General features: G+C 37.6%; 1 protein-coding gene across 3 annotated transcripts in view; it reads left to right on the top strand.

Annotated features, from left to right (window-relative positions):
- Positions 1–16,030, top strand: part of LOC117294874 (alpha-1,6-mannosyl-glycoprotein 2-beta-N-acetylglucosaminyltransferase-like) — a 31,953-nt gene extending 15,923 nt beyond the window's left edge. For all 3 annotated transcript variants that reach the window (XM_033777420.1, XM_033777418.1, XM_033777419.1), the window contains exons 4-10: positions 646–745; positions 3,595–3,725; positions 5,284–5,359; positions 8,133–8,222; positions 12,139–12,263; positions 13,072–13,337; positions 14,769–16,030. In XM_033777420.1, the coding sequence (XP_033633311.1) occupies positions 646–745; positions 3,595–3,725; positions 5,284–5,359; positions 8,133–8,222; positions 12,139–12,263; positions 13,072–13,291 (742 nt within the window). In that variant the 3' untranslated portion in view covers positions 13,292–13,337; positions 14,769–16,030. The remainder of the gene's footprint in view (positions 1–645; positions 746–3,594; positions 3,726–5,283; positions 5,360–8,132; positions 8,223–12,138; positions 12,264–13,071; positions 13,338–14,768) is intronic.
- Positions 16,031–17,021: the final 991 nt, after the last annotated feature.

The following is a 17,021-nucleotide window of genomic DNA, read 5'->3' as shown; positions in this document are numbered from 1 at the left end:
TTGGCCCTCCAATTCGCCTCAGGAGCCAGCTTGTCAACTTCCGATTCTTCAAGGAGCTTATATCACCTGTCCGTCCTCAAACAATGTTCAATGTTATTAACTTTTACATATTTCATACCCTGAAGTTATACCTATCTTTCAATGTGTGTAAAACTGTACTTCACCGAATTGAACATTTTCAATCATCCAGTCCTGCTGGATTTTTACAAAATCCAATACTGGACATTTCATTCCCAGTATAGTTCATTTATGTCTGTTGCCTGTCCTTATCGTCCCATGGCCAGTAAGAATTTTAAAGGTCACAGCTTTTGCCAAATTTGCTCCAATATTGTAGCTGAGCCGTGCAACTTTTATGGTGGACGTTTGGCATTTAATTTGAACCAATTAAAATTTATGTATTGTGATGATTTCTGGTTTCATTTAATCTAACCACATTTCCTCCATTATTTTCAGTAATAAATGTTTTATATTTTACTTTAAAAAAGAAGTGTTTACTCATTGTGGTTGTGCGCCAATACAAAGTTTCACATGACATATACAATGGCCTGTCATGTGTTACCTAATATGTATTGTATCTTACAGGTCATTTATATTACGGTGTCAAAAGGATTCTTGACTCTTGACACTTTATTTATTATTCCACAGAGCCAAGAAACTGAAGTGTACTAACTGGGAACACCCTGATAAGTATGGGCATTATAGGGAGGTTGGCTTTGTCATGACCAAACATCATTGGTTTTGGAAGGTAAGTGTAACATGGAGTAGACTTCCAACAGTATTATTAATGCTCTAAAAATAAATACATTTAAGATAACTGATATGCACAAACACCAATCAATGTATTGCTACATTTGTAAATGTCAGAGTTCATGAGGTGGTCTGGTTTTTGACAATATGCATACATGTACATGTACATCACGATTTAAGGAAAGAGATCGGGTGCCAAGCGAAAAGTTTAACTGCCTAAAGAGTGGTCCTTGACCATGAAAAGAAAAATTCTACAAAAAATGTGTTAAATGCTCTTTCCCTGTTTTTATTAAAGGATTTATTAATAGGAATAACAGTGTGGTGACCTGGTATTCCAGTGCATGGTTTGACTAGCTAGCCGCTGTGTGCGTGGTTATAACCTTGGTGGCTGTCCAGTGTTAATGAACCTTGCCTTTAGCCTCTGTCCATTAACAGCTGCCAACCACCAACCCTGTCATTACCATGCAGTCCATCACACTGCTATTCCCTGTTAATTATAAAGTACAAGGCTGGCAGCTCTGGAAGTGTGTACATTTAAAATCTTCTTTAAATACAATAGAGTAGCATTATGCTTAAAGGCAGTAGACACTCTTGGTAATTACATAAAATAATTATTAGCATAAAACCTTACTTGGCAACAAGTAAAAGGAAGCTGTTGATTGTATAAAACATTGTGAGAATTGGCTCACTCTGAACATGCTGAAGTAACTTAGTTATTGAGAAAGAAGTAATTTTCACCAAATTTGATTTCGAGACCCCAGAATTAGATTTTGAGGTCTCGAAATCAAGCATCTGAAAGTACAAAACTTCGAGTGACAATGGTGTTTTTCTTCCATTATTATCCCGAACTTCGACGACCAATTTAGTTCAAATTTTCACAGGTTTGTTATTTTATGCATATGTTGAGATACACCAAGTGAGAAGACTGGTCTTTGACAATTACCAATAGTGCCCTGAGTGTTTTAAACAATAGTGTTACCCAGAGGGTTATCTGGGTGTCTATTCCTGTTTTAAATTTACATGTAGAGACATGTTTTAAATGTCATTTACTAGTATAAATGTTTTGTAAATAAACAATTTGGACACCCAGAAATTTTTTTCCAGCAAACTTGGATGGCCTTTAGTTCATCAAATCCTTGCAGTTAACAAAATATACAATGAGTACCCATTTTTACTATGTGTTATCTTGATAGGCTTAATTCATGCTTTAATTACACCAATTATCCACCTGTAAAGAGTTTTTTTAGAAAGACTCTGCTGAAGTCGAAACGGAAGTCGTTTTTCAAATAAAGTCTGCATTCAATCCACTTGCCATTGTTGTCAGTTAACAACCAGTTGTTGCCACAACAACTAATTCCCTTGTTTTCATGTGGAAGCCGCAATACAATACACATTTCATATTTCATACAAATCGCTCTACCAGGGTATTTTCTGGTCTGTACTATTGTCGGCGTGTCAATATGCTAAGCTCCAGGGGAGCGTTTGAATTCAATGTGCGAAAGAGAGGCCCAGACAAGTGGCTGTCACTGAAAAAAAAAATAAAAAATCCTTTATTTTTGAAAGATGTAAAATTAGCTACACATTGTAGCACTGAAAAGAGTGCTACCAAAACAAATGTACCATTACAAACATAGCGTACATGTACATGTATTTATACAGCGTTCTCCTTTACTAGTGGTCCGCTGGCCAAATGCCAGTTAAAACACCCGAGGACCAGTTATAATTCCCTGCAAGTGGTCAGGCTCGTTCAGTGTTGAATATTCTTATACACATATTGACTGGCAACGAGGTTACTAGTATACGTCTATTCCCACGAGGGACTTTGAGTGACCAGAAGAGCGACCTATTTCCAAAGGCCAAAGGCCGAGGGAAATAGGCCCCTCTTCTGGTCACTCACAGGCCCGAGGGGGAATAGACGTACACTAGTTACCGAATTATGCCAGTCAATATGTGTTTTATAACATAGGTCGGTCTTAAAATGTCAACTAAGAACAAAAAAAGGAATTTTGTAGTTTGTTCACGGTTCAAGTCAAGAGAGGGCGCTGTTACCGGGGGCACTATTTGCAAAGACTAGTGCCCGCTCTGGTACTATTCCCGCAAAACACGCGCGCGATCACTAGCCTATATTAGTTCATCCCACGTGACCGTGTTTCAGCCAACCAGAATACAGAAAAAGCAAGAGGTGTGTTATAAATATGAAATATTGACTGGTGAAAAAGCTCATCAACCAGTAAAATGACAAGCTAACTATATTGTACTTCCTGCTGGCTAGGCACTGACAAAGTGGAATGTACAGATCCTGGTATCAGTTTGGTTGGAAATGGTACAGTTTTTCCAAAACTGTTAATAATAATAATAATTAACCATTCTTATATAGCGCATAACACATAGAAATCAAACATGTCCCTAAGCGCTTCTGAGAAAAACACAACAGAATACAAAGACAAGACGTACTGGGTAACAAATAAATCGTTATATAATGTTGGTGGTGTTCAAGGTCCACCATACAAATTGTGGTGTATAGAAAGGTCTATTGTATGTACATATAATATATTGACTGGCAATGAGGTCAATAGTGCCTTTCTATTTCCCCTGGGACTTTCATAATGGTGTCCACACTGCATTGCCAGAGACTATTCACTATAATGAAGATCACCATTGAATATGCCACATTCTACAAATCTTGTATCAGACTTTGTCATAAAAAATCATTGCAAATTTACTTCTCTTCCCCCATAGTTCAATCATTTCTCATTGTATGTTAATCTTTGAGTCTCAGCCAAAAGATAACATTGGAGTAAAATAAGTGTATTGATGTTGGCATGTTCTTTCTGTCAACACCAACAGCTGCAGCATGTATTCGGGAGTCTGGGTGTCACTAAGAACCACAATGGTCTGGTGCTACTTATAGAGGAAGATCACTACATGGCCCCTGACTCGTACTATGTGCTCCAAAAGATGTATGAACTCAAGAAAAGGTGAGCTTATTATTTGTTTGTTCTTGGTTGCATGCAAGGTTGCTATTATAGAAAGGAATAACAGTTTCTGAACATTACATTTGATAAAGGATCACCTTTCTTTCCAATTTTGTTTTGTTTTTATTATCATTGCTGTTATTTCATGGTTGTTTGTTTTGAAACTGTTGACAGCAAGCACTGGCAAACAACAATAGTTTGCCTGAATGTTAACTTGCTGGAAAATCATAAAACTTAAAGGGGCTGTGTTGTCATAATCAAAGTAGGTCTGTGGCTGTACATTGAATATGAACTCTCACCAAGTTACTCTAAGAGGGTGCCATCCCCCTACCCACCCTCTGTATCATATATGGAGAGTTTTGCGTGTGCATGCAGTAAGTTTGTTAGGGTTATATAATTCCATGTACAGCCACAGACTGCTTCGATCATGACGACATACCCCCATCCAATTATACTGAATTGCATGACATTATTTGGGAACATTTAAAAGATTCAGGCAGTGTACACAAGAGCATACTTGTTGCATGACTTTGGAGTTACATTTGTAAAATCCTAGGCTCAAGTTTACCGTACTGCCTTTTGCGCTGAATTCGCTGTCCTGTTAAGCATGTAATTCTACGTGCTTTATGCACCATCCTTTAAATGGTTTCTTGAATTTGGGCCCTGGTTTGGACATGTTGTATTACGTGTAGTTATTCTCAAAGTCATTTCATCATCTGATGCTTTATTTTGATAACAGTGATTCAAGTTACTAGCCTTATTGATTCACAAACAACAAAAGAAAACTTTGGTGTTTAAGTTGACAAGCTCTTGTGTCATTGGGGACAAGCTTCTGTACTGTAGGCCTATCTTGTATTTTTTTTGTTACATGTATGTATTGTGTACAATATTTGCTGTTACACCCAAGCTTGTGATCTATAGTGTATCTTAGATTGTATTTTGAATTATTCATAAGGAAATCAGTGACAGCGTAAGTTGATGAATAAATTGTACCTGCCAAGTGAATCATGTACAAGTATGCCACAAATCATGTGCATAGTACCTACATAGAACCATCAGGGTTGGAATTTGCAGACTGTTGACTGTTGGGCTTGTAGATAAAAATGTTTACTAGACAAGAAATTTTCTTATGAGACCAGAAAGAAAACAAGAACAAACTGGGCACTCTCTCCCTGATTATGGAAAGTTTGTCCCTGTTACGTTGAATGTAGTTCTAATACATATCTCTCTGATCATTATACAAAATTTCTGTGATTGCAAGATTGCAAATGTTGGCAGCTCTGCTGACCAAGGACTACAGTAAAAAGCCTTTTTCTCATCACACAAAATGTTTCTTTTGACAAATCGTATCCCGTATGACATTTTCTTTTAATATTGAGGCAGTGTCATTGCCAAAAATGACTTGAGGCAACAACTACATGTTATTTATTGTCGTAGCAAGGAAGGAAGACAGTCTCAAGCTTAAATGTCACGGAAAACACTGCTCAAAGGTTGATGATATTACACCACATTTTATTTCATGACTTGATTTTGTTTTTTATTTGCCAATTTTATTTTAAAGGAACTGTCCTGAGTGTGATATATTGACGCTAGGAACTTACGACAAGACTAGAAAATATAAAAACAGAGCAGATATGGTAAGTACATATTGACTTTGGGATACATGGATTTCAAATAGCTACAGTAGTATTGAAGTGAACAATATACAGAGGGGGAATGTTTAGACAACTGGAGGGCTTAAGCTTAACAGCTCCCAAAGGATTATCTGAGAAAAAAAAGATTGTTGAAAGGGCTCTCTGAACAGTTATATATCTAACCCCCCCCTTAAAAATAAAGCAAGACGAAGAAAGATAAATAAATTATGATTTGGTAGACATAATGGTGGTCATACACCACTACACACATGGTACTATAGTGTCTAACTAACACTATGACTATGATCGCTAGTCCGGTGTACATTATTCTACATGTTGTTTGCAGTCTTACAGTCTTACAGTCCTCACTCCTATTCATTTGGGAGCTGTTTGGACTTCCAATTACCCTTAATGATTCTATGAATCGCTAATCGCAAATGATAATGCGTGCCGAGTGAAGGACGATATCGGTAATATTATAAGTGCCTTAGTTTATTACCTTGATATAGCAGGCACGATATTTTTCCTATTTCTACAGTCCGATTGCCAGCAGCTTTTACCGTCAGCAAATTAGTTTGATTATTAGAAATGATCATGAAAATATACTTGGTAAGAAACGCTTATACTATAAAACATGGTTAGAAATGACACCCTTTGTAGTAATGTTGTCATAGAGAAAGGTAAAACATGGTTAGAAATGACACCCTTTGTAGTAATGTTGTCATAGAGAAAGGTAAAACATGGTTAGAAATGACACCCTTTGTAGTAATGTTGTCATAGAGAAAGGTAAAACATGGTTAGAAATGACACCCTTTGTAGTAATGTTGTCATAGAGAAAGGTAATTTTTCACCACAAAATGTTAATCTGGAAGGCATGAAGCCACATAGCCCCATAAATCGGTCCAATCCACTCCGTATTGAAGCCACATAGCCCCATAAATCGGTCCAATCCACTCCATATTGAAGCTACATAGCTCCATAAATCGGTCCAATCCACTCCGTATTGAAGCCACATAGCCCCATAAATCGGTCCAATCCACTCCGTATTGAAGCCACATAGCCCCATAAATCGGTCCAATCCACTCCGTATTGAAGCCACATAGCCCCATAAATCGGTCCAATCCACTCCGTATTGAAGCCACATAGCCCCATAAATCGGTCCAATCCACTCCGTATTGAAGCCACATAGCCCCATAAATCGGTCCAATCCACTCCGTATTGAAGCCACATAGCCCCATAAATCGGTCCAATCCACTCCGTATTGAAGCCACATAGCCCCATAAATCGGTCCAATCCACTCCGTATTGAAGCCACATAGCCCCATAAATCGGTCCAATCCACTCCGTATTGAAGCCACATAGCCCCATAAATCGGTCCAATCCACTCCGTATTGAAGCCACATAGCCCCATAAATCGGTCCAATCCACTTCGTATTGAAGCCACGTAGCTCCAATCCACTCCGTATTGGACCAATTTATGGGGCTAGAAGCCACACAATTCTCTGCAAGTAATTTTCTGTTTCTTTTTTATTATTTTCTTGCTACTTCGATGACTGAGTCAATTTTTTTACATTTTTTGTACATTTTACACCATGTTGGGATACACCAAGTGACAATACATGTACCATAAGCACCCTGCCTTTAAGTATATATTTTAAGTATACTGTGTCTGTCAGACGTCCTTAATGTGGACCTCAGATGCATTGCCAAAATAAGGTGTTTAATTCTTATGAAACAGGCAAAGCATCTCATAATCAGATGACGCTTAATTGACTTCAAACGCTGCTGCATGTCATGTGACTAATACTAAGACATAAAACCTTGTCACCCTGTGCTATACAAGACATTAAAGGGGACCCCTCTACATCTGTGAGCAGGTTTTGCAGGTTTTATTCGAAATTTTTATTTTAATACTAACAACAACCACCAAAAAGTGTTTTCCACAATTTGAATGGAGATGCAGGCTTACATGTACACCATCATGTACTCTGAAATTAGTTTTCAGATTATTATTTTTGTCTTGTTACTTACCCTTAAATTTCAATCAAATAATGGACGGAAAACTAAGGTAACTTAATCTGCTCATTCATGATGTCAATTTTAGGGTGGTTTAACAAAAGAGCATTTTCTGCAAATGGTGACCCCCCCAAAAAAAATGTAAAAAATAAAAAATAAAATAAAATAAAATGGTTAGAACCCTCAAAAGTCAAAGAGTTTTCTTTCCCATTCTAAAAACTGTTGTTTTATAAAAAAACATCTGAAGAGATTTAAACTGGTGGCTAGTGACAGGTGGGCGCATGCATGAGTTAAGTTCCACCCGATACAAACCTTTTTATGCCCATACTACAAGACAAGTCCTGAGACAAGCTCTGAGATGGGCTACCAAGGTGCCCAAAATCCCCTGTCTGGCTTATTCAATATCGAAGACCTGGGCATTTCCATGCATTGCACCCTAGAGACTCTAGGATTCACCACATGTACCTGGAAACCTTGGAAAATACACGCACCCAACATCAGTCTCTAATAACCAACTGAGAACACACTTCTTCACACCATCTGACAGCATTATTTCCCCATGGCTGGCTCCTTTAAATTCATTTTACGGTAAAGTGCGCCTTATAAATAGCTAAACACCAGTGTTATTAATTTGTATAATTATGATGTTGCTTTATTGATTTCAGTGAGGCGGTCAAGGCTTTGTGAGAAGTTCATTTAGGACTCAGAGTTAATTTGATTAGTGAATGATTTATATCCGCTTGTTTTCTTGCACCTTGTAGGTTGATGTTTTACAATGGTATTCATCTAAACATAACATGGGAATGGCCCTAGATAGAAGTACCTGGCAGAGACTGCAACCATGTGTTAAGGTACGTCTTTGAGTCAAATGTCACATCGATATTAGAATGTGCTGCAATGCTGTTGCGTTCATTTTTTGTGACATTGAATGTCCTGAATTTTGTTCACAGGCTGCTTGTATTTGTAATTTGTGAAATTCTCATGCATTCACATATTTTCTATCTCACGTCAGCTGTGTTAACGTGTATACATGTATATTGCCATTAATTTCCCTTCTGTGTACACATGTATATATTTATGTATCTGAATATCTTCTTCTTTTAATGCATTTGTGCTAATTATTTGCAATGTTGAAACAATTGACTTGAATGTCCTGAATTTTGTTCACAGGCTGCGTGTATTTGTAATTTTGTTTTCAAATTTTAATGCATTCTTCTATCTAACATGTCTAACAACAGCTGTCTTAAGATGTACATAAATTGCCATTAATTTCCCTTCTGTGTGTGTATTATTATTTTATGTATTTTATTCATATTTTTTTTTAATGCATTTGTGCTTATTACTTGTAATGTCCTGAAAGTTTTCACAATCTGTGTTAATTTGTATTTTGTTTATTTAACCATGTGTGCATGATACATTCTTGTTGTCCCCTTTTGTGGTGTATTTTTTATGCTTGCCTTCTTTCTTGTCGAGGAATCGTTCAGTATTTTTGCAGTAAAGACTGAACTTGTATCAAGTGCAAACTGAATGCTGATATTGAGCTGCAAATGACGATTGTTTAAAAGCAATTGTCACATTTTGTGTAGCATTATGCTATACAAGGAAATCATTCACTGTTATTGCATATTTTGTAATGTAAAGTTTGACTGCATTGAAAGATAATGATAATTGTGTACACTCCCATTATCATGTGTGTGTATTGTATGCTTGCAGAAAAACAACTGAAAATATTTGCCCATATATAATTTTTGCGATATTTGCTCTCTTACCTTGTTTGCATTCTATCATTTTGTATTAATTATTACTGTTTTGCTATACTGTTGATCAATGTGCAACTACCCCTTTATTCTGTTATTGTCCTTCCTTTTGTGTATAATATTTGTATGCCTGAAGACAAACAGTTATTTCATTATTACTGCATTGCTATACTGTTTATCAATGTGCAAATACCCCTTTATTGTCTTTCCTTTTTGTGTGTATTTTGTATGCCTGAAAACAAACAATTCAAGTAATATTTGTGTAAGATTTTTACGGACCTTGTTTCCTATTATTTGCACAATATATCTTTAAAATTGCCAAGTATTTATTGCATTTCTATACTGTTTATGATGATGCAAACATTCTTTTATTGTATTTTGTTGTGTATTTTGCTGAAAGTTCAAGTAATTTTGGCAAGATTGTCAAAAGTCTTGTTTCTTTTGCATACATGTATATATCTAATGTGTTTTAAATATTCATGTATTACTGAATAACTTTTATCCAGGTGCACAATAACACTCTTTTTTCCTTCCCTTCTTTCTCCAAGTGTATTTTGATTATGTCGTGCATTCTCTGATGCTAATGCTTCTAACCACACTTGTCTTTGCTTCTCTCTCAAAGTACTTGTGATCTTTCATTTTATTCTACACATCTACGACAAAACTAAATTTTGTTATTGCCTTTGTATTTAAATTTTTCTTTTCCATCTACCATGTCTACAATGTTTATTGTAAATGGTGTTTTTTTATTATTTATTATTATTGTTTGTTTGTTTTTTAGTTTATTTATTTATTTTTTTGTTAGGGGGGAAAGGGATGTATCCCAAGTCGTATGAATTTACCAGTGTGCTTTTTTCAAATTGTTCTGTTCGAGTTATTCACCATTTATCATAAATCCACCTTAGGCAGTGATGAGACAGTAACAGCCATTCCTTTATTACTAGTAATATTGATTATAATTATAATAATTATTGCTTGCTATATTTGAGCAGCTGTTTGTTACTTTGTGAACTAGAGTGCATCATGTGTGTAGTATAACCACACCATTGGACTAGTGTACAGGTTTATGCCTCATACATGCCATATTCGCAAAGACTCCTTTAGTCTACAACAAATGGATTAGAAAAGAGGGAACAGATTTCTGTGTCAATGTCTGCAGACATTTTGAGTCCAAATGAAAAAAAGGGAAAAACCTCAAAGTCAATGTCACATAAAAGTACTAACTTGATGACAAGAAACACAGAGAGTGCACCTGCGTTAAGCTAGAATACAGTTTCTAATGGCTTTTTGTGGCACTCACTTTCCTCAAATCAAGTCAGACATGACACTCGAGGCTCTCATTATTTAATCATTCATTGACTGCATGATCTTCAGGATAAATTAAGACATTAGACTTCGTCAGAAGGTTAGCTGCGTTACCTAGCCGGCGCTTGGTAATCAAGAACACTAATTATATATCACTACATCTCAGGATTTAACCTGAGGTTTAAAAAGAAAGCACATGTCCCTTGAAACCAATGCATTAGAATCCACACTGCAAAGATTGAATCTTGCACTTAAATTCCAGTGGAGCCTTCAGTTAAAACCTGAGACTCTTGCATTAAAGGGGTGCATATACATGTAAGTGGCTCTAATAAAAAATGAATAATAGTGCAAGTTCTTTTATATAGAGCTTTGACACACCTGATGGTATCTCAAAGCGCTAGTTTTTCTTTACAACAGTTTTTGAAAAACTATGTTTGAATTATGAAACTCATCAAGCGTGCATCTTGCAATCTGTAGCCAATACTACCAAAAACACTGGGGCTAACTGCCTAATTCCTCAGAATGCTTCAAATGTATTGGGTTATTTTAAGTTCATTTACACAACAGGGCTCTAGGGTCATTGGCTTGATGCCCTTGAAATGCTCTGCAGTATAAAGTTGCCCTTTTACCAAGGAGAAAATGCCTGGGTGCCCGTGCCCTTTAAAAAACGAAGCATAAGAATGTGTTAGCGTCTTTAACCATGCTTGCGCTGTGGCCATTGCTGAGGCCCTCTAATCAACTGATTAATCTAGAAAATACTAATCTTGTCCCTCGGTGAAATTAACCAACAACAACCAGCCAGGTTAAGATTAAGCCTGACGACTAGATATATTTAATCTATGTAATTATTATAATCAAGTGCAAGGGTATACATGTGGTGTATCATGGTATGTCTGGAACTCTTATTATCTGAGCTATTGGTGACTATTGACTTTAAAGACCGGTACATACTTACTGCGAATGCAAATACAATACGAATTAAAGACATCGCTTTGAATATTTCGGAGGAGTTCAGCTGACATTTTAACTGAATGCCAATTATGAGTGGGAAATTTGTGACGCCAAATTTGTATTGCATTCGCATACACTTTCGCAGGAAGTCTGAACGTGCTTATAAGTCTCCATGGACCCCTAGACCAACCACTCATATCACTGATGCCCTGTGCTATTTTGTTTGTGTGTTTTCTTTTTAAACAGTTGAGTAATTTGTCGATTTAATACCAAAAGAAGGGTGTAGGCTTGTAGCTTAGTAACAGATGAGATTAAATGAAAGGAGTTCATTCTATGATTTGGTTGTTTGAGTAGTGTACATATTGAGGAGGAATTTGGTGATAAATATTAAACTTAACACTGTAGGTTTGTGTGTAGATATTGTAGTGGAGTAATGCAGGCCTAGTGTTTAGTATTCACTGCACACATGTAACCAATTGTGTGTCTTGGTTTTAAAACATGGACTTAAATACAAGGGGTTGGGTGTTGTGACAGAGCGAGGGCGTCCTTGCTTCAATTTTGTATTATATATACACACAGCAATTCAGGCTTAACTATACATTTGAGTTATTCAATTATATATGTTACACTTGATGTTGACAGTTTATGTAAAATTTGGATAAGGATTATGAACATTTGATTGTATTCTGCTATTTGTTATTCTCGATAATATTTCTGACTTTAGTTTGTTTTTATTTTGTTTATGGTAATCCAGGAGTTTTGCAAGTATGATGACTACAACTGGGACTGGACGTTACAGTATATTAGTGTCAATTGTCTGAAGCCACCATTGACTGTCATGGTACCCCGCGCACCCAGGATCTTTCATATAGGAGAATGGTAAGCTGTTATGTTATCAGCCAAACTTGTATTTGAATTTGCAGTTATAGTGAATTTGCGATTTTTGACCAGGCCAAGACCAGGGGCAAAAGAGGCCAAGTCTGTTATTCTGTGTAAAAAAAAACAAAAAAAGAACAAACAATCAACTAGGTTGACGCGCAGACCGGTGACCAAAAATTTGTCGACCTTTCCCCCCAAGATATACTGTAAAACATGCCTCACTTGGACATACTGTTTTGGGCAGACTGTGTTGTTATTAGCCCATATCAGGGCTCAAAACTAACACAGGATCGCATTCATACCGGTTCATACTTCCTGCGAATGCGATGCAAATTTTGGCGTCACAAACTTGCATCACTCACTTGACTTGTGCTGAACTCCTGCGAAAGATTCTCAGCGCAGACAGCCCTTTGATTTCAAAATTTGTATTGCATTATTTTCAGTATTTTCAGGGCTTTACGCTACTGAAAACTCTGTTGAAGCTTGAGCCCTGATGTCCCTTAATTGAAAGGTTTGCGGTAACACCATGTAATGGCTATCTCTAAATGAGTTGGCGTTGTTCTGAAAAGAATCGTTGGTTTCAACTCTTCTTGAGTTGGCGTTGTTCTGAAAAGAATCGTTGGTTTCAACTCTTCTTCAACTCTAGAGTTGAAACCACCGGCTTATTTTAGAACCGCCCCAACTAATTTAGAAATAGTCATTACATGGTGTTACTGCAAACCTTTCCATATCGTATTTCCACCATGCAAAGTTTCAAATCCTACTGATGTCACTTTGTATTTTTGTACATTTTCCATTCCTTCTCTAGTGGCATCCACCACAAAGGAAAGTGCAATTCAGAGGAGCTTATCCATCAATTAGACAAGGTCATCGCGTCTAGTGCAGACTTCTTATTCCCTGAGACGCTCACCAAGACTCCAATGACGAGGGCATTGTACAGGAAGATGTCTAAACCTAATGGGGGTTGGGGTGACGTGAGGGACCACGCTCTGTGTATGGCGTATGGCAAGGCAGATTCAACATTATGATGATTGGAGTGCTGGCTTCACTTGGTGCCTTAGTAGTGCATTGGTAGTAAGTATAACATAACCCTATAGACATACATGTATTACTCTTAAAAGTTCTTGGAAATTACAAGTTTACTCTCAACAGCATTCTCCTTTAAACTGTGGTTTACCAGCTACTTTTTCACAAAATAAATCAACATACTGTATTACGTTCTTTAAAAACACTAAAGTCGCATTATTTCTTCTCTGAATTCTTGAAATTTTATGTCAGTTTCATGTTACCTCTGTGTTCATGCAATTTTTCCGCATTTGTTAGTTCCGAACTTGCGACTTTCATTTGACCCCACTTTTTGTTTCCCCTGGATGTCATACATATAACAGTCCAGTGCACTTTATAACCAGTGCCCAATCCATGGCACTTCTTATCAGTAAGCAAAAATTAGGCTCTGACATCAGCAGTTAGTTCCTCGCTTACGTCAAGTGCCTTTTTGAAGTTATAAATCACAAGGGAAACTGTAGATTTAAACAGTTTGGGGTAGAAAAACAAAAACTGACCACTGAACATGTTTGAGCGGAACTTCAACCATGGAGGAAGGAAGAGAAGGAGTTCGAACGATGAGACTAACCGCAGAGTAACAAAAGAAAACCCTGACAATGCCCCTGTCTGACCATAGGAGACCTCCTGCAGGACGGCCGATTAGCGAGCGGGATTAGATCTCTTTGTACAGAACCCGTGGTACCGCCACTCTGCACCGTTGCCTTCGTGTAAAGGTGAATCATTGGAGACAAGAATTGCGAAAATAGAAGGTTTCCGCATGCGCAGTGTTTTTTTTTTTGTCTTTCATAGATGCGCACATGGTACAAACGATTGCGTTATTTTTGCCGGTTCTTTTGGTTTTAATCACATGAAAATCGGAGTTGTAGATGGTGAGTTGTAATTGACTTCTTCATTTACCGGTTGTGGTGTTTTCATGGAAATATCATAGCATGTTTTTACATTTTTTGTGACTTTCCTGTCACTAGCGCTGGATCCAAATTTGGGTATAAGCACACGAGGGTGGTTTGTACTCAATTGTGTTTTTCGTTTTGGTGGGCGAAAGCGCCCGAAAATGTTATCAGGTCTCAAAAAAGTATTTTTTTCTTTATTATATCCATTCGACATACAACGCAATAGTTGCGTGAAGAACCAAGTGCGCATGCACAAACTGGTCGCCCATTGTTTGTATGAGGTATGTGAGTGATTACGAGGTGTCGTTAAATGACCGCAGTACCACGGGTTCAGAAATCCCTTCGTTTGAACTCCTTCTCTTCCTTCCTACATGCTTGAACCAACTACCAACATAGGGCTGGATAGCTCAGTTGGTTGAGCGCCTGAACTTTAATCCAGGGGTCTTTGGTTCAAGTTCTGCTCCAGTAATTTTTCTCTGGTGAAACCAAATCGTTTACCTTTTTTACTGACAGAATGTGTTAATTTTCGTTTTTGTTTTTCTGTTTGTAGTTTACAGACGGTGGTTTGGCTGCTACTTCTGTTGAGCTGGAACTCTAGACCAGACCACTGTGGGTAAATATCACGTGCAGAAACAGTGCCTACAAACTTTCATTAGTAATGTTTACTCAACTTGTTTTATTCTCTGTAAGTAATGACATGTATTCCAGCTTCTTGTACACATGGCAGTCGGAGGCAGTCATTGGCAGTCATTCACCCACTCACTCGGTTACCCACATGCAGGCTCGAGTATGGCTTTTCCAAGTAATTCTGTCTTGCATGAAGGTGGCCAGTTTGTCTGTTGATTCTACACTCTTGTCCTTTTGCAGCACCCCGGTGTAAGATATTTTTGATCTTCCACGTTTTCTCAGCCCGTGAGTTGGTTTCCGGGGAATGACTTTATGCGCCTCGAACTCTGGGTGCCTGTAACAGTGGCCTGCTAACTGCATCCAACTGGCTGCGATTTTGTCTCCGACCCTAGGGAGGTTGGTTGTCATTGGTTATTTGGTCCTTCCAGGATACATTGAGCGCCACTCAATGGTAGTTAATATCAGTCAATGGCAGTCCATGGCAGTCAATGGCAGTCAATGGCAGTCACTGGCAGCTAATGGCAGTCAATGACAGTCACTGGCAGTCCATGGCAGTCGATGGCAGTCACTGGCAGCTAATGGCAGTCAATGGCAGTCACTGGCAGTCCATGGCAGTCGATGGCAGTCCATGGCAGTCCATGGCAGTCAATGTCAGTCAATGACAGTCAATGTCAGTCCATGGCAGTCAATGTCAGTCGATGACAGTCAATGACAGTTTGATTTTGAGCTTGTGGGCAACTTGTACATGTACGCTGCCTGCAACCAAGGCCACCCTTGTTGGAGTTAAACTGGATGGATCAGTTTACCCGGATAACTTTCATAATAGTCATCACCTTTGAATTTATTCCTGCAACTTTTTTAAGAAGTTGTCATCTTCTACACCTGTATGTTTTAATCACCACTCTGGATGGTGTTTGTACGTTTTTTACTGATTTTAAATCTCTGGGTGTGGAGCTTCACCCTTAAAAGCAACTGACTCACTTATTTCTTAAGAGATCTTTAGCTCAAGTTTGTGAGTGCATGGAGCGGATGCATGCACAAGCGAAAAATTAATGCGGAAAACACAAGTTGACTTTTTCTAATTCTAAAACTTTATATTAAATGCCCACGCATGTCTGATATTGCTGGGTTTTTCCACACTTATTTGTCTTAGAGAATGCCTGAGGCATTGCACGGTGAGGTATCAATATATTATTTGGTTTATATACTCTACCTAGCAAGTAGATACACACATGGTGTTACCGCAAACCAAATATATAATGCCTGAATAGTTAATATCAACATAAATTGTTGCTCTGTTTTCGATGTGACCGATAGCCTGTCAACTTAAGCATGTTAAGGAACTTGAGAAATTGTTAATTGATGACATGACCTCAACTATGACCTCTTTAGTTGACTAAAGCTTGGTCAAATCCATCGCTATTTGCATTTTGGCACAAGCCACTTGCGGCTACTATGGTCTCATCAAGTGTTGCTCTAGAGATTTGAAAATTATTATTGGATCTTCTGTAGGAAAGTAATAGGAACAATGCTTGAGCCAGACTGTGCACTGTTGACCAATAGGGGGCAGTGTTACCAAGCCACATGGCAAACTATGTCACAAAGTAATACCATAGGTTTTTACATCACTAATAATAAAGTGTGTCTTCTTTATCCAAAGAAAGTGATTTACTCTTAAACACTTTTCTACCATTACTAATGCTGTACCTTAGCTTGATTCAAATGAGGTACGTGTATAGTCATAACTGTAGAGGACGTTTTGTCAGCATGACCAATGCTGCAAACTGTACTTTGACTCTAGCTGTAATAACATTCTATTTGGTTTGTGACCAAATCATGGATGTTCCTAACATTATATTGCTTTCTCTATAAGTAGTTGACAAACCGATTCCACAATTTATTCAAGTCTGTCAATGTCAATTTACAAGCATTTGGGTACTTTTTGTAACACAAAACACAATGTCCACAGATTCACATTAAACTTACACTGTTTGAAGATAATGATAGTAGACAGCGACCGTAAAATATTAGTTGCTGAGGTGCTGTAGTTTTTACAGAAAATTAATTAGTAAATCAATGTCATGAAAATACGTTTTTACAAGACGAAAATTATTTTCATGACATTGTTTTACTAATTTCTCAAAAACTACAAGCACCTCAGCAAGTAATACTTTTA

This window comes from Asterias rubens, chromosome 9 (assembly GCF_902459465.1).
Source record: "Asterias rubens chromosome 9, eAstRub1.3, whole genome shotgun sequence".
Taxonomy (NCBI): domain Eukaryota; kingdom Metazoa; phylum Echinodermata; class Asteroidea; order Forcipulatida; family Asteriidae; genus Asterias; species Asterias rubens.
The sequence above is the reverse complement of the archived record's forward strand: the minus strand, read 5'-3'. Positions and strand labels throughout refer to the sequence as shown.